We start from the raw sequence: 23,770 nt of genomic DNA on the forward strand, positions 1-23,770 counted from the left end.
CGTCTGTTGTTTTCTACCTCAGCACTGCAAGCCTAAATTTTAGGATGATGCCAAAATAACGGCGCAGTTCGATTTATTAACAGGGCAGCAACTAGATGCTTGGTCAACCGGGGAAGGCACGCATCTTTGGCGTTCCCTTATAATATTGAAGGCGACTTTAAAGGGTGAAATTTGCACCCCCCCCCCCCCGGCCAGAGCAAAAGACCAGCAATAGAAGGCGATACCCTCTAGTAGTGGCCCAGTGAATTAATCAATTACAGTATTATATGATTATGTTATAATATTATATATTTTTGATGTAATCAGTTATATAATTATCGTAATCAATTACAGAACGTATTATCATTTTACATGTTATATAGATAGCAATTTTTTTTTTTTCAGAAATAAAATGTCATTTCCTAGGAACAGCCACTCCCACATTTTTATGGCCCCGTTAGTGGCCGTTGTTGGGGTATTTCACTGTATTTATTTGATCATTTTTGTCGCACCACGGCCATTTTCATAAACACGAGGGCTAATTGAACGCGGACCTACAATTTATTGCCGATTCCAAACGGCAGATTGTTTTTTAATACTCATCGAGAGGTTGGTGCGCTGACCCCCCTTTTCTGTGGTCATGTCGCCGTATCTTGTCCCACCTTTGTGTCAGCAAAGTTTGACAAGGGCGAACCGGGGATCAAATTCGCGACACCTCTAGAGGCCGCTTCTCACTGTGACTGGGTCCTGACGCAGGGTCAGACAATTAAGGTAAAAGTTAGACATAAATCGCTAAATGCTATCGGCAGCCACAACCGGCGTCACTTTTGCCAGCGAAGCAGAGCTCGACGAATCCGTAGCCTATTAGCGCTTGAAAATTTCCGAGTGTCTAGTTACTAAATCGGTGCCAGAAACTGAACTTGTTTTTTTCTTTTAAATTCATGACAGCGCGTCCATCAACATGAAGATCTAGGGTCCTCAGTGAGTCCTGGAAAAGTCCAAGAAAAAGTTTGGACCGTCCCCCCCCCCCCCTCCAAAAAAAAAACACACGCAAGGAAAAATAAACACAACAACACGCTTGCCTTCTGTCAAACTTGACTAGCAGCTAATTTTCGCTGGCTTGTTATTAGCACTCTGGCTAATCAGAGGGGAAAAAAATTCAGCCAGATGAGAGGAAAAAGTTAGCCAAATGAGCTTTTGGTGATATTAGCCATCACCTTCTAGAGATAGAAGGCCTCTGCAGTGTTTGCCATAAACGTCATTCAGACTATCTAGCAAGTTTGCCACACAGCATCGCATTTCGTTTCTTCTTATTTTGGCGTCGAATCTTCCTGATTGCCTCACAAACGCCGCATAGTAATTGGATGTCGGGCATAGAAATCGTAAAATTCTGAGCTCGATCATTTCTTTTTCTCACAACATTGATACTAGCACGAGCAGGGAATTTTTTCCTCTGAATATTCTGAGGGAAAATAAACTACTTACTGACGCAACAAGCAGAGTGCGGAGGCCTTCTATCTCTGGGAGGTGATGTGTATTAGCACTCGTTATTTAACGAATTCGATGTATTTTACCCGCCAAATGCAATGATTGGTAGCTACAGTAGCCACTGCTTATAAGAATCAAATCGGCAAATCAAACGTTGTTTTAACACAGGAAAAACATCCGATTTGCGCTTATAAAAATCGAATTCCCCCCCCCCCCCTCAAACTGCACAGTCCATCTCAGTAGTGGGAACTTGTAGAGTATTTTGGATTATCAAGGTTATTTGGAAGACTATTTATTCTCTTAACTTTGTAATGAAAACATCCCGTATTGACTGTATAGACCCCCCCCCCCTCAAAGAGTAAGGGTTACAGCTTCATAGTTCCATGAATGACAGAACTGATCCGCAAGAGGTTTATGGTTGAAAAAAAAACTTTTTGTCAAAAAAGTCACTGATAAGCGGATCTAGAACAGTGCTTTCAAAAATGGGCAATATCACTCCCTGGGGGTGATAACATAGGATCCTATGGGTTCGATTGAGTTGGGGGAAGATGATTAAAAATATTCTGAAGGGGGGGGGGGCAATGGAACAAAAAGTTTGGGAATCTCTTATCTAGATTTATGCCCCCCCCCCCAATATTCTGGAGCAGGTATCTTCAACGCGTTGCTCTCAAGCACCCACGGTGCCTGTTTGTGACCGATTTTGTTCTTGCGGACACTTGATCAACGTCCCGATTAAATACTTTTGTACAAATTGCATTCAAGGATCAAATTCAATCTTGATTTCTCATGCATTCGTATGTCAAACTTGCCGTAAGGGTGCTCTTCTTTCAATGTGTACAGGCAGTTAGTCGCGAACAGAAAAACTTTGAAGACCTCTGCACTAGATGTAGGAATCTTTGGTGGGTCCCCGGACCAGTCTTCTCAAGGGCACCCTCTGGGGTGAATATATAGAGTGAAAAAACTAAAAATGACGAGAACCATGCCGGATCCCAGGACTGGAGCCCTGCCAGCCCCACCCTTGACAATAGGCGGCTGGGGGGGGGGTGTTGGAGTTCTAACACCCCCCCCCCTCAAGCCGAGATTATAGTGTTATTTTACAGGAAAAAAACGTAACACCCCTCTCGAGAAGAAAAAAATTGAAACAACCCCCCCCCCTGAAAAAATTTTACGTACGCCTATTATTGCTATAGATTTAAAATTTTAGAAATTAAAATATTCAATAAAAAAGTAATAAAGTTTTTCTTTCAGTTTTCACATTATAAACATTATAATCTCACCTGAAGGATCCCCAACCCCCTTTTGTACTCCAGTGGTAATTGGAAGAGTAACAGCAAAAACTTCCGGATATAAGAATCAAAATGGCTGAATAAAACGCGATTCTTATAAGCGGCGGCTACTGTATTTGGTGCAACGGCGATCGGTAGCGGGTATCCTGGCAATAAACGTTCCCAACATTTATGCGCGCCTGAGATGGAGTTTTCTCTTTTTCGAATCTGTGGGCTCAAATGTAAAAAATTACCAAAAACGGCTACTTCATTAACCGAAATTGCGACTTGTTATTCATGCGTAGGGGTGGGGGGGGGGGGGGGGGCATGGCACTCACGGGTCATATTTGGTGACGCAACAAGCAAAAAAAGTGGAAACACGTGCTACCAGCAGACGGATTAAGATCGGTTGAGTCGCCAGGCGACGAAAATATCGGGAGCCCCCCTTATATTAGAAAACAGTAAAGTTTTGCAGGGCCCGGTGCGCCCACCGTTTAGTTAAATCTCCTATGGCTACTAGAAATTATTGAACGAAATTTTATGAGTAGGATTTTGGTAAGAGGGGGTTGTGTGTGTGTGTGCAAGTGGCTGGAAGTGACTGAAATATGTGTAGGGAAAAAGGACATGCTTACATCACTGTCGGCAGGTTCCATCTTGAGCCGCTTCAATGGCGGCGAAGAGGGCCTCTCCTCTTGCTTGACTGAACACGGAGTGGTGGTAGGCGAGAATTTGTTCTCCAACTTCAGGGTCAAGTTAGGCATAGGCGGAGAACTAGAAGTAGATATTGCTTGCGAAACTGTGTTCGTTACACCACTGATGCTCGCACAGGATCCAGTGGAGGCCGTCGCGAAACTCGGCTGAAGGCAGTCCGAAGAACCGCTGGCAGTTGTGCAAGACGACGACGTCGACGTGACGACGGCGGCCGTCGGCAGAGTCTGTTGTTGTTGACCACTGTTACTGTTGGTCGAATTCGCGGACCGACTGTTCGGGACGGCGGGCGAGGTCCCGGCACTGCCGTTATTGACGGCGCAACCGCTGTTGACTACATTGTTGGCGGCAGAACCGTTCTGGGCCGACATCGGGGAGGCGGCGGCCGACGAACAATTGCCCGTAGGAGTCCCTGGGTTTGACAAGTTCAGGCCGCTGTTGGTAATTTTGATCGAGGGGGACATGACCCCTAGAACTCCGTTCATTTCGACGGTCGCCGAAGACGACGAGGATGACGACGACGAAGACGACGTCCTGGAGTTGCTGCTGCTGCCCCCAGAACCGCTGCTCTTGTCCTTCTCGCGATTCTTCTCTTTCTTCTCGCGGTGGCTGTTGTTGCGGCCTTTGCTCGAAGAATGCTTCGACGACTTGGGCATGTCGTTGCAGGAAGAAGTCTGGATATTGGATGCCTGTCCGACACAGTTCATATTTCCCGCACTCGACGACGACCCGGAAGTGTTGTCGCCCGACGACAGCGGCGACGACTTCGTGTCCGACTGCACGATCTCGTGCTTCGCCTCCGAGTACTTGTTACCGACAGTCTTGCGCTTAATCTTCATCTTGAGGCCCTTGTCGACGGTGGCCTGGTGCTCGACGGCACCGGTGACGGACCCCTGTCCCGACACGACAGAACTACCAGAGTTTATGTTGCCGACCAATGTGGAGCAGGAGCCGGAGCTAGACGACGACGACGTCACGGTAACGCCACTGTTTCCACCAGCACTTCCGATAGCACGAGACGATTTCGAGTTGGACATGGCCACACCGCCGCTGCTGCTAGAATTACCGCAAGGTGCCGACTGTGCTCCGAGAAACGAGAAGGCCGAGGCCGGATTCGCCGTGGGAGAAGCTATTATAGGGTTGGCCGTCGTTGGACTAGCCGAAGACAATCCGCTACCGTTCTGGTGGTGGTGGTGGTGATGATGGTGGTGGTGGTTCTGGTGCTGGTTACTGCTGCTGCTGCTGCCGCCGCTGTTCCTTTCGTTCGTCTTTTCGATGTCTGCGTCCAAGTCGATGATTAGGTCGCCGATGCCGAGTTCCCACTCGTTGTAATCGTCATCGAAGTTAGTGGCACTCGGCCCGTCGTTGCCGCCGGTACTACTACTACTACTACTGCTGCCTACCGTGACCGATGCTGAGGATGGCGGAGCCTTCAATTCGACGCACTTTCCCACGCCCGATGATGATGATGATGTGTTGCTGTTATTGCCGCTGGACTGCTGCTGCTGCTGCACAAGGTTCCTCGTGGTGTCAGCCACCTTTCCACGGTGGCCATCCAGCGGGTTGTCTTTCATTTGACTCCGTTGTCACACTCCCGTAAACGAGTAGTGCTCATCCCCTGGGATTTAATTTTGGTTCTTCCACTTCTTTTCTCTCCTGCAACGGCGACCACCAGAGCACAATGACTATCTTCCTTCCCCCTCTTTAGATATTAAGGCTGGGTTTGATGACTTCCTTCGAGGGAGAACTATTCTTCCTCTTGGCAGACCGGCACATCCTGCAATGAGACAGAGCAAAAAAAAAAACACCAATTAGGACAGCCATTAGCAATTATTATTACATATATTACTTATAAAGCTAACAACAATTTTTAAGATTTAATAGCCCTTCGAAGGATGATCTACCTTATAATGAAATCCAAGCTCAGCCTCGTTTTGAATAGTTTATATGACCACTTATCCAACAAAGACTTGATGGGAAAAAAATCCACCTATCAGTTTGCGTAGCGACTTTAATTGAATCGGTTAAAGCTCGTGTTCGCTGCGCACTCTCAAAGTAGACTGAGTCGAGGAACAATGTGTTGCATTCGTTAACTGAGTTGTTTGTCCGTCGTAAGGGAGCCACCGTCTATCAATGCGAAGTTCTTTTCGGACGGCTTTGACCGACGATTTTTCTATTACAACAAAACTAGCAAAAATCGCATTTAAGAAATTACAAACCATTGTAAAGGGATAATCACGTTTGAAACGCATTGTTTGGGAACCCCGGTTACGGAAGTAAACATACCAAATGCCATTGAAGCCCACGAATCACTGTTGGATAACCAGAAAAACCCTTGCATCATTTACATTTTCATTCCAAAAAAAATTGTTATCAAGTAACGTACCATTTTCCCACTTGCAAAGATAAATTACATCACCTAAGTAAATAATATGCATTACACATGCATGCATAAGTGCACAGAACGTTGCGCAATAATTCCTACACAGACGTTCATTCGAAGTTAAAAACTACGTGTTACGGATCAAAATTTATCGTTCAAACTGTATTTAGAGATCACGAATTGAATGAATCAAGTCATGAGAGAATTACGGGTTGATTCCACCTCCAAAAGTGCTCACCGAAAATTCACCGACACAAAATGTATTCTTGAGTGGTAGAAATCGAGTGAATGAACCAGAGAGTTGTATGAGACCGGGCTGTCTCGATCATGTATGGGCAAGGAGAGGCGGCGTTCGCTCAAAAAATTTGTATTATTAGAACAAGCGGGAGGATGGAGGTAGGCAACCGCTCCCCAAAGTTCGCTATACATACCTTTGGTGATCAGCCTCCCTCCCCCGTTGGAAGAGTCAGTCCGCTGACGCTCTCAATTCAATCACACTCTGTATAAAGGAGGACATTAATCATTCAAGTGAAGTCAATCACACTCTGGGCGATTGGTTTTTTCGACTCACCATCTAAATTCGATGACTCGGTCACTCACTGTCTCGGCCACATGCTCCCTAAAATTATTCAACTCTCAATTCACTCACACTGTCGGTCATTCGCTCTTAATTCCCTTTCTCTCGGCAACTCTCTCAATTCATTCACACTCTCAGTAACTAGCTCTTTCCATTTACTCACACTCAGTAACTCGCTCTCTTCATTTACCCACACTCAGTAACTCGCTCTCTGAATTCACTCACACTCTCTCAGTAACTCGCACTCGCTCTCTCAATTCACTCACACTGTCGGTCATTTGCTCTTAATTCCCTCACTTTCTCGGCAACTCTATCAATTCACTTCCACTCTCAGTAACTCGCTCTCCCCATTCACCCACACTCAGTAACTCGCACTCGTTCTCACTGGTTGGCCCGATCATCCACTCAATCACTCGCATCCTCGGTCACTCACTCACTCAACAATACACGTGATGACGAACTGTTTTCGGCGAATTGGTGGCGTTGAATTTCCCCGGACACTTTACAAAAGAATTCACACAGAGACAATTTGTCACTCACAATCTCTTTCATTACCGCATAATAACATCGAAAAAAAAAAAAAAAATCTCTTGGCAAAGCTAACCAAAACGCCGCTCTTGGATAACGTTCAGAACCGCAAACACCAAGAACATGGAGGGCACTACATTTAGGGGGGGAGGGGGGAAGAGTTAGAAAAAAAAGGAAGCGAAATTCACGTTTATTCTTTATCTTTACTTGTTCGGAACAAACTTTGAACGTCACGAGTTTCAAGTTCCCGCGAGTGTCTCTCCCTCTCGCAATCGTCAACTGTAAATAGTCGCTCGGCAGCTGTTCAATTCAATCACAAGCCCTACCCGCCATGTCGAACCACACACACACACACGGAAGAGGCTGGAAAATAAAATAAAAAACCTTTTTACATTTTTTTTGTTTGCGGTCGATTCAACGTGGAAAAATTTCGATGTCGATCAGATTAGACGACATACAAACTACGACCAAAAAAAAAAAAAACCGCATTAAATCTAGTTATCGGATGAAAGATTATCCCCTTTTTCCTCCCTCCTCCTCTTTGTGTTGACACAACTGTGTTTGAAGAGACGGCAATTTTTACGCCACTGGAAACAGGAAAGAATTCACTACTCCACCCGGCTTTTTAAATCTCTCGCTAGAAAACGATTTGGCAACAACGCAACAACGCGTTGGGAAAGAAACGCGTTTCCTTCTCCCAATAAACAATAGAGGCCTTCACCATCGCGCATGAAGAACTCTTTCCCAGTTAGAAACAGCATCGCCGGGTACGTACGCCACTGGCTTCGGTGATGAATTGCATAGATATTGCCGGCATCGTAACGTAAGGTATCAATTTAGGGGGAGGGCGTATGTCTAAATGATTGTGTATGATTAAAATGGAGGTTACAAACTTTTATTGCGCCCAGGAGCATACGAGCAATTACTCACGTAGGTTGCACAAAACATCCATGTATCGACAAGGCTACATCATTAATTGCCACAAAACACTTTGTTGTTCGTTCCCGGGTGCCTGGTAAAAGCCGGGGATCCTGCACCGGATAGGACAGTGTTTGAAATTTTCACACCCGTGGAAATTGTTGAAAATTTCGTCTAAACAAAATTTGCAGACCGGCTGACGGGCAAAGAAACAGATAAAAACTAATTTAGGCCGGGATTGCACTATAAAAGTTTTGTAAAAGCTCTTTGATAAAACGTGAAAAACTCAACCAATAAGATCACCGGTTGCAATTTGCTCGAATGCAACCGACGCGCCTATTGGTTGAATTTCCCAAGTTTTATAAAAGATCTTTTATCAAACTTTTATAGCGCGATTCCGGCCTTAGAGATTTCATTCTACTTTGTAAATCAGAAATTAGGTTGTAGCTATATACAGGGTGTCCTGTAAGTCCTGATGCGACCTTTATCTCATCAACCGTCCATCGTAGAAGTATGATTAAAATGCTCAGAAAAAGGTATTCAAAAATTACCCTGTATCAGTTATGAGAGTGAAAATACAGTGTGTAACAAAATAAAAAAAATTCTAAATTTTTATTCGGTCTCCTTGTCCTCCAATTATAAAAAGTTGTCCTCTCTCTCCTCATAAGCCAACATAAAAAATTCCATGCTTCTAAGTGCAATACTCTCTGAGATATTTAAATACAAAAATTGAAGAAAATGTATGTAAGAACAGCAAAAACTAACGGACAACGTTCATTTATCATACCCTTTCTCTAACTTCGCTCCGATTTTCGAATATCTCGGCGGATATTGCACTTTAAAACTTGGATTTCTTTTATTATTAACCTCACGAGAGACAGGGCAATAGCTTTCTAATTGGAATGTAGAGGGGGACAGTATAAAAATTTAGATTTTTAATTTTGTTACACACCGTATTTTCACTCTCAAAACTGGAACAGGGTGATTTTTGAGCATTTTGTTTTTTTAAAGAAATTAGAATCATACCTCTTCGACGGACGGTTGATGAGATAAAGGCCGCATTAGCACTTACAGGTCACCCTGTACATATTGGGTGAAATTTTTGTTTACGGACCAGCGGAAAATGTCCTCGAATCGGCACCGCGACCCGCAGACGGGAACTGGGGATTTAAATCGCGGGCTTTTTTTTTAGTTTGAGGGTCATGTGTTTCACTCAAAATTATTAATTACTCTTGCGGGGCCATTCCCTTCCTAGGCCCAACTGTGAATGCAAAATACCTGCTGAACGATTTGCAGTATAAGAGTCTCGTCACCCCGTTTCTCAAGAAAATGACCCTTTAATAAACATCAATCAGTATATACGGGTAATATTCGAAACCAAACACGAAAAAAAGATGGCCCTATAAAGACGTACGGTCCCACTTTAATAGATATGATTTACTACTAAACCACACACATCCACCTCGTCCACATTCCCCTGCGGATTTTCTAACGAACTGGTACATGTTGGAATGTATGTGTTGTGAACATAACGTTAGGTTTCGTTTCTGTGTAATGCTGCCATCTGCCATCGATTAGATATGATTGACTTTGAAACCGAGCACAACTCGGATCTATCGCCACGGGCAATCTACTAGCCAGTGAGTTGTGCCGGAAGTGCATAAGTGTGTGTGTACCTACCAGTCTGAGTGCGTATCTCTAGCGTTGTCTGATTTTTTTTCAATGCTGCGATCTATACTTCGGAAGTGTAATGATTGAATATCTGTACTGTTTGCAGGCCTGTTGCTCCCTGGAGAGACTTTCCGACGGGGAGATCGGCTGACACCAGAAGGCCTCCGCGCGAAGCTCGTGATGTCACTGAAGGTCATCTATAGCCATTGGATATACCACAAAAACGGGTAAAGATGGCGCATGTGCGGCCTACTATATCCAATGTCTATAAGTGAGATCAGGGCCGTAACTAGAGAAGGGCGCAACTGCCCCGGGCGGCAGTTTTATGTGGGAACAAAGAACACCGTTATAGAATTTTTGAAGTTGTTGGGGGGCTTCAAAAATCCTAATTACGGCCCTGGGTGAGATGACCACTTTCAATGACGTCACGGACTTTGCCCGTAAGCCTTTCGCTACAGATGGTGTTGGATCGGCTAGCATTCGCGGCCTCGGAGTTGGGAACCACAGAGGGTGCGAGACTCCAAAAGTATCCGGAGGTGGGATGGGATAGGACTGGGCGATACTAAAAATTTTACATCGTGACACTAAGCACGTGGCACACTTCCGGATAACTCAAGTGCCCCCGCACTTTTCAAAAGGTTGAGCGTCCTTGGTTTAGGTAGTGTTCGCGACTAGAGAAAGGTTGAAGACTGCTGCTGTCGGTAGCCACTCAATACATTAACTTCCACTTAAAATCCAACCTGGCCCCGAAATACATCTGCAGACCCGCGCACTTTCAGAAGGTAAAAATCCTGCAGACAAACTTTTTATTCCCAATTTTTTTTGTAACCATGATCAGAACAAACAAAGAAATACATACGGTGACCATATTACCCATATTTTACGGGACATTCCCGTATTTTTCGTCATTTCCCCCTTTTTTTTCAACTATGCTTCCTTGAATTTTTGATATTAAATGGACATTTTGGTTACGTTAAACATTCTTCTTTCTATGAAATCATTCCAATTAACCGAGATTCGTTCGGATTTATAGAAGCCCTTAATCCTCACCCTGCACCGACAGTTTGTAGTTATAAATTAGGAATTCTGTCTACAATTAGAGATTTCCCGCGTTTTCTGGTATATAGATTCCGATTTTCCATAATTTTCGTCATGCAATATTGGCCGGCATAGTAATTATTGAATTATCTGACAGCAGTCTTACGATCACAAACATGTAGAAAAAAAACTTTCAACGTGAACGGGCCGCCTTGTTTACGTGCGTCCATAGGTTCCGACGGCTTTGACTACCAAAGCCGCGGTACCCTGTTCGCTTAGAGTTTAGGTCAGGGTTTCTTCACCTATGGGTCGTTCACATCCATTAACATCGAGTCTCTCTTGAGCTATGGATCCCGACCAAACATGATTCACAGGGGCATCCGAAACGGGTCGTAAAAATCCCCCCCCCCCTATAGCAAGGGATTCCTTGCGCTATAGGTTGCGACCGAACTAGATTCGCAGGGGCCTTCATAGAAGGGTCCTTCGAAATAGAGGCAGCGGGGAAAACAGCACTCCCTCTCTTTTCAAAGTTTATATTCACTTCACGGAATTCAATTGATGGAATTAATTGAAATCCGGCAAATACGATTCCGGAAGCCCTGTAAGGGTAGCGAAATACGGCAATGTCGGGCTTAATCCAGAAATCTGGCGAACCCCCTTAGCAACCAAAGACCACTTTTTGAAAACCCGCCCACTGGAACAATGGCAAAATTTTCAATTGTAACAGGGAGATCGGTCGAGGTAATTAGTGAGGGATTTACCCTTATTCCATCCAGACATGATCAGTATCATAATAACAAGAACGTAACATAACCGTTCCCTACCATAATGACCATCAGCGTAAGGTACGGAACGGGGCCAATCAGCAAGACATGAGACCGAATCTAATTTGTCCTCGCCCCCAAAATCAATCGTCATAATCGTTTCCGGGATGAAGCGGAACAAGAAAGATTCAATTCGACACAATGCATTAGCAGCGTTTTCCCAAGCTCTCGGGGAACGCGACTAACGCTAACCATCATTCATTATGACGTTTTGCCACGATCGAACACAACGAGAGAGAGCGAGACGGAGCGCTTTCCCACATATCCATTCATCCATTGATGGCGGTCCGGACAGTGGAACCTCGTTTACGCGACGGTCAAGAGGCCGGAGCGAAACGTCGTATACGAAAGCACAAGTCGCATAACTGAGACTATCCACTGAATTTATTTGAAAAAAAAAAAAAAATTCAAATAAAATCAACGTGTTTGATTGCATCTTGAGTTTTCACTGTGTATAGCAGTGTTTCCCAAAGTGGGCGATGGAATGGTCCAAAGGGGCGATAGAACCTACTGATTTAACGTAGGATCCTATGGATTTACTTGAGTTGGGGGGGGGGCGATGAGAGAAAAAAATTTCTGATGAAGGGGGCGAAGGAACAAAAAGTTTGGGAGACTGGTTTATAGCGTATACAACCCGTATGAGGAACCCATGACCCTAGGGACAAATGTGGCTAACCTCGGAGTCGTCTAATGTGGAACTCGATCCGAAACCAAATTTTACAAAAATAAACTAGGCGGCAGATCACGTAAGTGAACCGCAGCGCAGTTCCAGATCAGTGTTCCTCGGCATATTTTCAGTGACCAGCGCTAGCTTCTAATAATTGAAATGATATTTAAAGATCACTGCGGCACACTTAAACGACCCACGGCACGTTTAAAGACACCCGCACCACAGTTCCAGATCACCGATGTGACTCGCGGCATATATTTACAGATCAACGCGGCACAGTTCTTGAGCGATCTTCGGCATATACACAAATCGACGCGGGCAAGTTCCAGAGCACTTGAGTGATTCGCGGTAAATTCCCAGATCACTCAAGCGGCCCGCTACAAATGAATTAAGTGGCCCGTACTCTCCCCTAAAGGTTGAAAACTTTTGGTCTAATGCGAGCATATTTGATGGATATTTTTTAAAAAAGGAAAAAAGATTCGAGTTCAAGTCAAAGTGAAAACGTCGAATAAATGAATTACTTTCAACACTAAAACGTACAGGAACCCGATCGCGACCGAAACTGGACGTCGTATAAATGCAAAAGTCGTATAACTGAGCGACGTATAAACGAGGTTCCACTGTATAATGAGGAGGAAATCGTTGCTCACAAACCGCATACTGTATACAGCAATATCATACGCCATCAAACAAATGTCGGGCGGGAGGAGAAAGTATACGGATAGTATATTTTAGATGCGCGCACACACCAACCGCCATTTCCCCATCAGATATTAACACATGGGTCACGGAACAACAGCAACTGCCGGTTCGAGAGCGAGTGCGTGTGACACTTGCACCCACCTCATCCAACAGTTACATGATTAACGGGTTCTCCCCGAGGGCGGACGAAAATGACTGCCATATGGTCCTCGAGTGGGGACTGAGCAAGACGGGGGATGGGGGGGGGGGAAATAATAATACAAGGGAAATAAAAACAGATTATAGAGGATACTTTTCAAAAGGAAGGACTGAAGGGGCCTCCAGAACCCCGAAAGTGACGGGTAACGCATGCGTGGGAGTACAAAACCAACCGCATCCCTGTCCGCAGATAATGAGGCTGGAGCGCTCTTGCGGTCACATTTACGATCAGGCTCACGGCACACACTGGGCTTTCCAGCTGTCATTTCGTCGGATAATGTGTGAATAAATAGGACGTTACCAAAAAAAAAAACCTAAATAGTTGCCTTGATAGAGGCAGTCAACAGCGATATACGAAATGAATAAGGCGCGTGCGTAATGGATCAATGGTTACCGCGTGATTCGGACGTTTGGACGAATCGTCGTAGTCCATTTACCGCATCTTCTTTTTATATCACCGAATGGACCGAACTGATGCGTCCAAACGACCGTGTATGAATCATCGGTAGCGCGTGAATCACAGGCGCGGTCCAAGAGCCTGGGAGTGAAAAATGTGAAGGATGTTATGGTTCTGTCCAGTAAATACGATACGGGGACAAATCGCAAAAAAAATCTAGGAGCCAAAAAAAGAACTTGGTCCAAAAAATGCTTCTATTGACCTTTTCAAGGCATAGTATGTTGGCAGATATGCTGCTATAAATTCCGAAAATTGTGCGCTGTTCTCAGCGTGCAGTTAGGCCTGCATATAAGCACCGATACCAATTTTTCATTCGCAATGGGGACCTGACGCCGAGGATTTGCTCGGCCCTGAAGACCAGTGAAAGATAAAACCCAGGCACCAGATCACCATCGTGACTAGAAAATCTGTATTGGAGCCTAAGCATTCTTTTACATGCGATTACTAAAATTGGAAAAAAAAGGGAGGGGGGAAATAAAAACAGATTATATAGAGGATGACAAAATTCTCTGCATTGCGCCTTCTAACACGGGAAGAAGTTAGGGGTCATTCAAGTATTACGTCAGCATCGAGGGGGAGGGGTTTCGGAGTTGCTGACTTTTGATGACAAGGGAGGGGAGGGGGGCGGGTTTGAAGGTTGCTTACGTCATCAACCACCCCTTTTTGAAATTAATATGAAATATTCTAACCTGCTGACGAAATTTTGCTGACCGGGGGGGGGGGGGTCAGAAATGGCTAAAAAATCTGCTGACGTAATACTTGAATGGCCCCTTATGATGAAGTTCCGGAAGCTGGGGGGAAGAGAGAGAAACATTATTAAGGGACATGTTTCTTGAGAAAAAGCCACGATTAGCTCTTAAGAAATTTGGCTGATGCCTGAATAATTTTTCGATTTGTCAATCCTTGTAATTTATAACAAGCCGACATCTTTGGCCTTATCCTTATCTTTATCCACCTTGATAACGGCACCCGCGAGTGCCGAAACATATGTCGGTGTGTTATAAATTGCTATTTGTCCTCATCACGTTGTGGATACTTTCTATAGGGAGTTTAACTGTATTGTACCGTCTCAACGTATATCGCAACGGTTCTCAATATTTTTATTTGACTTGCGGAGCCCCGCGTGGGCCTTTTTTTCTTTATTAAATTTCATTATTTATTGTCCTGGATCTGCCGCGGAACCGCTTGAACATTCACACGGAGCACAGGGTGAGCACCTCAACAAATATTGGTTTTCATTTCTGTCTTAGGGGCCGTTCAAGTATTACGTAAGCAAATTTTTACCCATTTTTGACCCCCCCCCCCCATCGATGATGACGTAATACTTGAACGGCCCCTTAGCCCGCAGGTGGTCTGAGAATTATTTCTCGCTTTCTTTTCCGGTCCGCAAATTTCTTCTTATATTTACGATATTCATTTTTTGCCAGAGTCCGAAAATTATTTTTCCCATTTTCACATTCATGATTGTTTGGGTTCTGCACGTACTAAACCATTGGGAAACGTCTACCACAACGGCTCCAAAATGAGCGTGCCTAGCGCTCCCCTCCCCAGGGGTCCACGGCCCAATTGTAGAATTACAGACTAAATTAATGGTAAGTTCAGAAAAAAATAATTTGAATAATTATTTAAAAAGAAAAGTTTTAAATCAACGCGCAAAAGCACAGCTGCAACGTTGTTAGACTGCAGAAGTTTTAGCTCTTTTACAGCCCGGTAGATTTGATTGCTATCGCATAACACAGTACCGGATAAAATGCCCTCCATTGTTCGAGAACATTCTCAGTGTAGCCTCTGCTGCTATAAATTGGAAGCGGGTCAATGACAGACATCCAGATTTCCTGGGGGGGGGGGGGATTTAAAAAATATTTGGGAACCCCCGGTTTAGCCTATTACGCGGTGAAATCGATCAGAAATGCCATTCGGAAATAATTGAATATAATAAGTGTTTTTCAACGGCAAGTCTTAATTTCCCAATCGGTACGTCGTGACGCTTTGAGGGTGCCGTCGAAGCTTTCTAAAATCAGGCAAAGATGTAAAATCTTTCAATTTCACTCCACGCAAAAAATTTCGGAAAATGCCTATTGTTATAGGAAAAGAGTTGTGCCTACAGTGACCAGATGAGGCACATTTCCAGCGTAGCCCAATCCCTCGGGGTAATGTGCTTATATCCTTCCCCTCCCCCATGGGGACAGAGCCTGGGCCTATCATCATACTGCTTTCTACACAAAGGTGCCAAAAGAAGTGAAACATCAGGATAAAGTTATGAATGTCAGCCGTCCCGTATATACGGGATTGAAAGTGCGTACACCGCAAAGAAGGGGAGGTTTATTTATTTTTTCGTTCAAAACTTTTAATTAGTCGCACAAGCAGAAATTCTTTCTTTTCACGATCATTTTTCTAATTACAAAATAGTACCAGTTCATGAAATAGCCCTCTATCGGCTCTACGGAGAACAAAAACAAAGTACGTACGTACAGCCTAAATACCTTCAAGCCTAGGTTTTTTTTTTATAAGTCTTAATTGCCATTATATTCGTCATAATTTTCAAATGCTTTATCTAATGAAAATATTATGTACATTTATAGTTGTCGTGCGAATCATAATATTCGATTAAGAGGGGGAAAGTATGATTCTCAATTGAGCGGGGAAACATTAACATTCACTTCATGTTAGAATTTTGGTTGCAGAGGATTTTATTTATCCGTCACCCAATTAAGCGGGATGGACAGTGTTTGAAAATGATTCTATTTCATTCGATCTCGCAAAGAAAAAACCGGGACATCTGGTTAAACACCCTAAGTTGTGCCCTAGCAAACGTAATTCTGTTCGTGATTCGCTTATCATTCCGTAATGGTAATATCCTGGATCATCACACTTCCAACTGCTCAAGTTTAAAAAAAAATCATAAATTACAAAAAAAAAAGACCAGCAGCCGCTCACAGCATACAGCGCAAATGCGAGGTTGCACCAGGTTTACACGTCACTTATTCGCGACTTAATGCAGCGCTACACACACACACACTAATCTTCCAGCACCGAGCAGCAGCGGTAATCGCATCACCCAACCGAAATCGATTACAACATTCGCTTACCCTCTGTGCCGTCCATCCCCCCCCCCTAATCGATCTCGGTAGTGAGAGAGGACACCGGAGGGTAGGTACATGCTCATTCTCCCACCAGGATTGAATTTAATCGCCAAGGCACCGATAATTGAATCCAGCTTCCCGATTTCAATCCCATTATCCGTAAATACTAGATGAAAAATTCCGACCTTCCAGGTAAAATGCCGTTCATCTCCGCTAATCTGTTGCTTGTGAGCACCTGGGTGATCATTGGAACTTGCTCGGTGCTACGTGGGATTACGCATTCGCGCAAAGTATTAATCAACTGCGCAATTAAATATCTCGAACAATTAATGTGAATTTCAAGTTGCGTTCAGGATTTGGCACGGCGCCAATTTGATGTGTCAGATTTCGTATGGGATGAGCATAGATCAGATCTTGATAAATCCCAGGCGCCACTATAAAATCGGTATTGGCACCTAGAATGTTTTATCCGTGATTGCTGAATTTAAAGAGCTAACAGTAACAAAAAATTTTCAACCAATCAATCAGTCTTTTGGCCTAGGGGTCAATCAGTCGAAGTCCCAGAAAATTTGTGGGGGGGGGGGAACATTATTTAGGGCAGTTTTTCTTGAGCAAGAAAGAAAACATACTAGGCTGGCACCTAAATAATTTTTTTTTTTTGTTAAGTCCTGATACAGACCAGAAGTCAAAGATCTTTTCCCGAGTCACGAACACCGTTTAAACCACGGCTTGACATATCCTAGGCACAAGGTCACCATGACGACCAAAAAAAAACGTATTGGCACATGAATTTTTCCGTGTGTGATGATAAAATTGGAGTGTGAGAACGCAAAATTTTCGAAATTTGTGCAACCGTTTAGTTAGACCAATAATTCCCAACGTGGGCGATGCAATGTTCCAGGGTGGGGGCGGAAGCTACGAGTATAACATAGGCCCCAAAGCAGAATATGCCAAAATCTGGAAGAATTTTAAGAAAAGTTTATTGTAGAAACACAATTATGGGAATTTTTACTATCGAAACATTTATAGTCAGCCGAGGGTTCGTTGCAGAACAATGCAAAACGTTCTGCTTTGGGGAACACAGGATTCTATGGGTTAGATTGCGTTAAGGGGTGATGGGAGATAAAAAAATTTCTGAAGAAGGGGGCGATGGGACAAAACAAAAAAGGTTGGGAAAATTTTGGACCGTACACTCATTTTTTTTTCAAACCCTGACTCAACACCCAGCACTAGAAGAGCACCCATATGGCAACTCAACACATGCTCAACAAGAAAGATCAACATTTGATTTTTTGTATCGGATTGTTAAATTGGAGTGTCATTCAAGACCAAGCGAGCTCGAAATGGGGATCGAGCACCAAATAAATTGACTACGCAAACACCAGAAGAAAAAACCCCTTTTCAAAGCTGTGAGACATCATACAACTACGTAAAAACATCACAATGTTTATAGAGGCTGGACTTTGGCAGGTTTGAAGGGTCTAGCTCTAGCACAGGCATCTTCAACCCCTTACTAGCGAGAACCATGGTGCTCCCTGAAGCACCCTCGAAGCTTGAATCTAATTTGGTGCTCGCGAGCAGTTGATCAACGTTTAAATTGAAATTATCCTGTTTTCATCAGGGTTGTAGTGATTTAAAATCAACTGATTAAAAAAAAAAAATCTTCCAGAAAGACTCTGGATGAAGAGCTTGGTTTTTCGGGACTTACGTATGGTTGCAGTGCCCAAATTTTAAACCTGCTTGCCAAAGATTTGGTTAAAACTGGTGTAACAAAGCATTTTGCACTTACAGTGTATTTGAATATTTTTGCAATCATCATCTCTCGAAAGCATGGTATCATACAGAAGGTAGAAGTGCATTGATACTTCCTGTAGATTCACCGTGAAATACTTACTGTCATTCTCTTGAGTCTTATGTTAAAAATGATCAGTTGTTACCAAAGAAGACCACGTATCTCAGATAGATAGTGAAGTAAATAGACAAGTAACACCCTAAGTATATTGATTTAAAAAGAAATGTCAAAGACACACGATTGCGATTTTAAAATCTTTAGCCAAAACTATTGATTTTTGTACTAAGGAACAACTGCTCCCTAGTTGAATGTGTATTAGCATGGAAAAAGCTGCAATTGAAGATAAAAGCATCAAACAATAAAAGGTCTTGTCTTTAGCATATAAAAATATGAACAATCATATTAAGAGATGCACACTTTGATGCATTTATTTCAACTTCATCAGTGTTAATTTCTAATACGGGAATTTATGTCACGAAAGAAAAGAAATAATTCTCGAATTTACCAAACAAAACTGTGGCTTTAGGTTCCTGAAAATTACATTAAAAGTTTTGCGGAAGTTACAGCCGTTTCATGCCAAAATTGTGTTCCTCCCCCACCCCATGCCTGCCTGCCTAAGGTTATTGATACAATGTCTGATTTTGAGTGGTGGAATAGTTTTTATAATGTTTTGGGTGTAGATGTAATTACAGAGAGTGATATGCGATTCTGGAACATGCTAACCGCAGCCAAAGCATTGACTGCCTGTGCTGAAAGGATTTTTTTAGTACATTTGTTGTTCATTCTAAATAGAAAAATAAATTAGGAGTTGACAAAGCATCAAAACTAGTGCTATTACTAATGAAGCAAATGAACAATTATTTATGGTAAAATAATTCAATACGATCGATATATATACGTAAGATATCTATTCAAGAAATGTAAGATTTTTTTTTCCGTAATAAAATGTTCCGATATATTTCACAAGTATTATGATTATTTGGTTTGCAAATATCTTTTAAATAGTCATTATTTCTACAATTAAAATTTCTTTAATTGTATATTCTAAGAAAATATAAATCAATGGCTAGTGTGATAGTAATATATATATATATTTAAATATCCCACTAACGATCTCAGTCTAGGGGGATTGGGTCCAGGATGGGGGCAAGGGGAATCATGATGGATGCAGGGTTTAAGCTGGATAAAAAAATTCCTTTCGCAAAAAAGCGAAAATGGGGGAAAAGCTTTAGCAAAATGCAACAATGCTAGCGTAATGAATGACTGATGGTTAGATGTCTACTCGTTTCGTACCTCCTGCACGCATTTTTGCGAAAGTGTGGCTACCACACTTCTTTCGCATTCCAAGATTTTCAAATACGACCGTAGCTTAAATCCTGAATGGATGTGTGCAGAAATGTTCGCGGGGAAAGGAAAAATTTTATTCCTAAATGAAATGTGGCCTCCAACACAGTTTTCTCCCAGATGAGGGCATGTTTTCTTTTATTTCATCTGCACTGACCTGTTTCTCTCCGCACGGAATTTCGATATCTGTGCAGAATCTCAAAATAATATGCTACCTTATACAATATGGGAAAATGCTTTTTATGCGCGGCAAAAAGAATATAGTCTGAGAATGCTTCTCCGTATACATAAACGTCCATATTTTGTAAACTTATTAACCATGAAAAAACGGTGCCTTTCTTAGTTAGACCTCGATTGGTGCCTTTTCCCTTTGTCCATAACCAACAAACGGGTGAAAATTTTATCAACAACAAAATATGCCTTTCAGAAAACAACTATACAATACAGGATGGGATATTGGGAAACCTCATTAAAGTGGAACCTGTTCTGCCACCTATCAAATAAAAAACACAACTTTTCAATTTCTTCTGTAACGCAAGAAAAAACAATATAGTATGATATTATTTAATACTTTATAAGCAATAATATTAATTAAATTCATTTCAAAATTTTAACAGTTGATATTTTTATACAGAAAAATAATATTAGTATTAATGCAATGTAATCGAAAAGCATATAATGATGGAATAATTTTTTTTTTCTTTCTGTTTATATGCTTTTCGACTATGATCCCATGAAGCCAAGGACGACTGAATGTTCCGCTGTTACTAACGTTATTATACTAGCCACAAATATCAACTGCTAAAATTTTGCTGCAAACTTGTTAATTCAGTTTATATTATTGTTCAAAAAATATTTATTAATATAACACTGTACTGCTTTTTATGCAGCAGCACATTCTTTACCAATTCTAATTTGAAGTATCATTAACAGTTGTGTTTTTCATTCGATAGGTGGCATAACCAACAAACGGGTTAAAAAAAAAAATATATATATATATAAGAAGAAAGGTACCATTTTTTCATGGTAAATAAGTTTACAAAATACGGACGTTTAAGCTCCGTTCACATATGCAAATATCGCGGTAGCATTGGGAGTTCTAGCACCCGCTTCACGGCTGTTTTTCCTTCGTAAGGAAAGAAATTGAGAGCATTAATTGCTGAAAATTCTTGAAGCGGGTTGCCCGCTTTTTCTATATCCCATGTGAACGGGGCTTTAGTTCGAGAATGAGAGTACTTCGTGTGTACATAGCGAAAAAAAAAAAATTCCCCACGTTATAATACGAGGTAGAATGATACTTTTTTCCACACAGATATCGAAATTCTGTGCACAGACAAACAACAGATCTGTACAGGTGAAATTAAAGAGAGTGCGCGCGCATTGTCTGGAAACTGAAACGGATCCTTGGTACCACTTAATTAAATTTTTATTCAGCTCAGCCGGACCCCCCTCCCCCCATATTTTCAAATAAATTCGAGCAATACACAAGAACCACATAATTTTGGCCCTCCGATGAGGGATTTGCCTCTTTCTTCCCTCTTTCGGTTGCAGATTTATTGTTTTGTGGGCTATACAAATTACTTTGAAACCGTTCCCATTCTCACCAGCAGAGTTTAAGCTACTGTCACATTTTTCGGAAAATGCGAAGCAAATCTTAGAATGCGGAAGTAGTAGCCTCTTTCGGAAAAATACGTACAGGAGGTACGAAACGAGTAGACATCCATCCACCAATCATTAGCATTTTGCTTAAGCTGTTTTTGCTTTTTTGCCAAAGGAATTTTTTTATCAAGCTTAAGCCCTGCTCACCGGGTCATTCTTTTTGTCCCTCACGTAGTTCTACACTGTTTTGGTCACTCACATGCTTCCGCATTCTCCAGGTTAGTGATCCAAATGGTTTGGATCACAATTTTTTTTTTTAAACGCAACACTATCTCGTTAAAATTCAAAACAACGAACAGCTTTGCAACAAGTTTTCTTCTTCGAAAATGATCCGGGACTTCTGGGTTCCGCGGAACACCAGTTGGAAACCCGTGTTCTAGGACACACGGGTTAGGACACAGCAACGCCCCCTCTTTTCCAGTTTGGCGGATTAAAAATTTACACCCAGGGTAAAAAAAAAATTATACCTTGGCATATGGATTGTGTTTTGACCCCAATTTAATGCCCACACATAGATATATTCAAGGCGTCAATATCAATTTATTTTTGTCGCCATGGAACATCAACCTCGGATTTGTCAAGTCACCTGCCTTGCATTGATTATGTAGTGAAATAATATAATACGGAAAATTAAAATATGTTTCATGCCATGTGGGTACGGCTCCCACATCCTGTATCAGGGAGTTTAGGCTGTTTAGATCCATCTTTCGTGGATCCTAAGCCAGATTTTTACGGGCCCCTTCTACAGTGAATTGATAGTGTGAAAAATAAAAATAAATTCTCGGGCCTTGCCAGCCCCACCCTTATGGGAGGGAATCATGCATGTCGGTTCTCTAGCCTCTCGGCGAGGACTTGGAATCAAACGTCAGGAACCGGCCAAATTTGTTTGCAGCCAAGCATAAATCAAAACATCAAAAACAGCGTTATTTTGATGTTTAATATTCATGCCGAATTCTGCAAATTTTACATTGTCCTCAGACTTAAATTTAGTAATTTCTCGCAGTTTCGTTGAGCCCTGCTCTAGACTTCATTCCTGTAAACCTCCCTTTGTAGATGCCAATGCATACAGTTGTAGGGCAGGGAAAGACAAATCCCACGCGCCAGGTCGCCGTAACGGCTACTGAATCGGTTTTGGAGCCTGAACTTTTCAAAAATGACTGCTAAATCTTGAGTCTCTTTTCCAACATGAAACGAGGTCATTAAGTTGCTGAAAAAAAAATTATTGACTGTTTCTGGGGGAAAATTAAAGCTTAGCTCCACAGAAATTTGTCTGGCACCTAATTTTTTTTGTCTTCCCGATTTGTTAAGTTCTGTTGTAGAGGGTCGCAAAATGTATAAGCTAGGCCATGATACTAATCCCTGAATGCAACTTGTTCATAGGTGTCAATTCCCAGATCTAAATATAAAAAAAACCTAGTTTATCACGGTTTTTTTTTTTCCGACATAAGTAAAAAGGGGAAAACAGGGGAATGCATAGGATGACCATAAAACCCGTTTTTCCGGAAATTCCAGCATTTTTCCTGGCTGTTCCTTTTCTGTTATATATATAGATTACTGTTTCTTTCCCGTATTTTCAATGACAACTTGAGTTTTTACTCTTCACTAAAAATCAAGGATTAAAATTATTTCGAAACTAACAAATCACGTTACGATATAATTATGACTATTTATCACATGTTTGTGATAATTTTAATGCACTTGTGATTTGCAGTAGCGATTCATTTCCCGCCATTCTAGCAACAATCGACGATTTCCAATTTTTTTTTTGAAGTCTCAATTTCCCGAACATTTTGTCAAGGGAACACGATTGCAAGAGGACAGAGATATTTCTTTAGGGAATTTTCATTTTTGCAAAACGTACAATTTGATGATTTTTAGGAACTATAAAACTATACTATTTACGAAAACTCAGAAGAATTTTGTTTCCGTTCGGAAGATTTTGACAGGGCTAAAAAACCGGAAGTGTTGCAACACATTTGCAACTTGAATTGGGCATTCTATTGAGAGCTCGAAGAATCAAAAGAAATCTTTCACGAGTCACAATATATGGCATTTCGGTGAGCACGAGGGTGCTCCAGACGGGTTGAAGACCCCTTGCTGTACACATCCCCCCCCCCCCGATCAGATCCGGAACGTGGAAGAATTTCACGGAATAAACTCAGTCTTCCATAAATCTTGCGTTCCCACTAATAAGAAAATTCAATACATAGAAGCTTTTCCTCCGCGCTCAATGTCATTATAACGAAATAAGCCCGAACAATACCGACATGATAAGACTGGTACAGGTCGTAAGAAACACTTATATTTCCTCTTTTTTTACTCTTTTAACGCAATCAGGTGCTAATTCCCACACACACAAAAAGCAACCGAAAGCTTCTCTTCTATTCAAAAATCCATTTTCACTGAAGGAAAACACACACTATCCCATTATAAACGTAGAGAGAAAAACAGAACAAACAATCGGTCCATTAGGGACGGACCAGTAA

The 23,770-nt window shown here is 42.2% G+C and overlaps 1 protein-coding gene across 1 annotated transcript in view; it reads right to left on the reverse strand.

Annotated features, from left to right (window-relative positions):
* LOC149088750 (uncharacterized) overlaps positions 1 to 23,770 on the reverse strand; it is a 94,331-nt gene that overhangs the window by 12,677 nt on the left and 57,884 nt on the right. The window contains exon 2 of the mRNA XM_089249718.1: positions 3,365 to 5,217. Coding sequence (XP_089105844.1) covers positions 3,365 to 5,014 — 1,650 coding nt within the window. The 5' untranslated portion in view covers positions 5,015 to 5,217. The remainder of the gene's footprint in view (positions 1 to 3,364; positions 5,218 to 23,770) is intronic.

This window comes from Pholcus phalangioides, unplaced genomic scaffold, assembly GCF_987345545.1.
Source record: "Pholcus phalangioides strain wild (caught in Gottingen) unplaced genomic scaffold, Ppha-v1.0 ptg000003l_1, whole genome shotgun sequence".
In the NCBI taxonomy this organism is placed as follows: Eukaryota; Metazoa; Arthropoda; class Arachnida; order Araneae; family Pholcidae; genus Pholcus; species Pholcus phalangioides.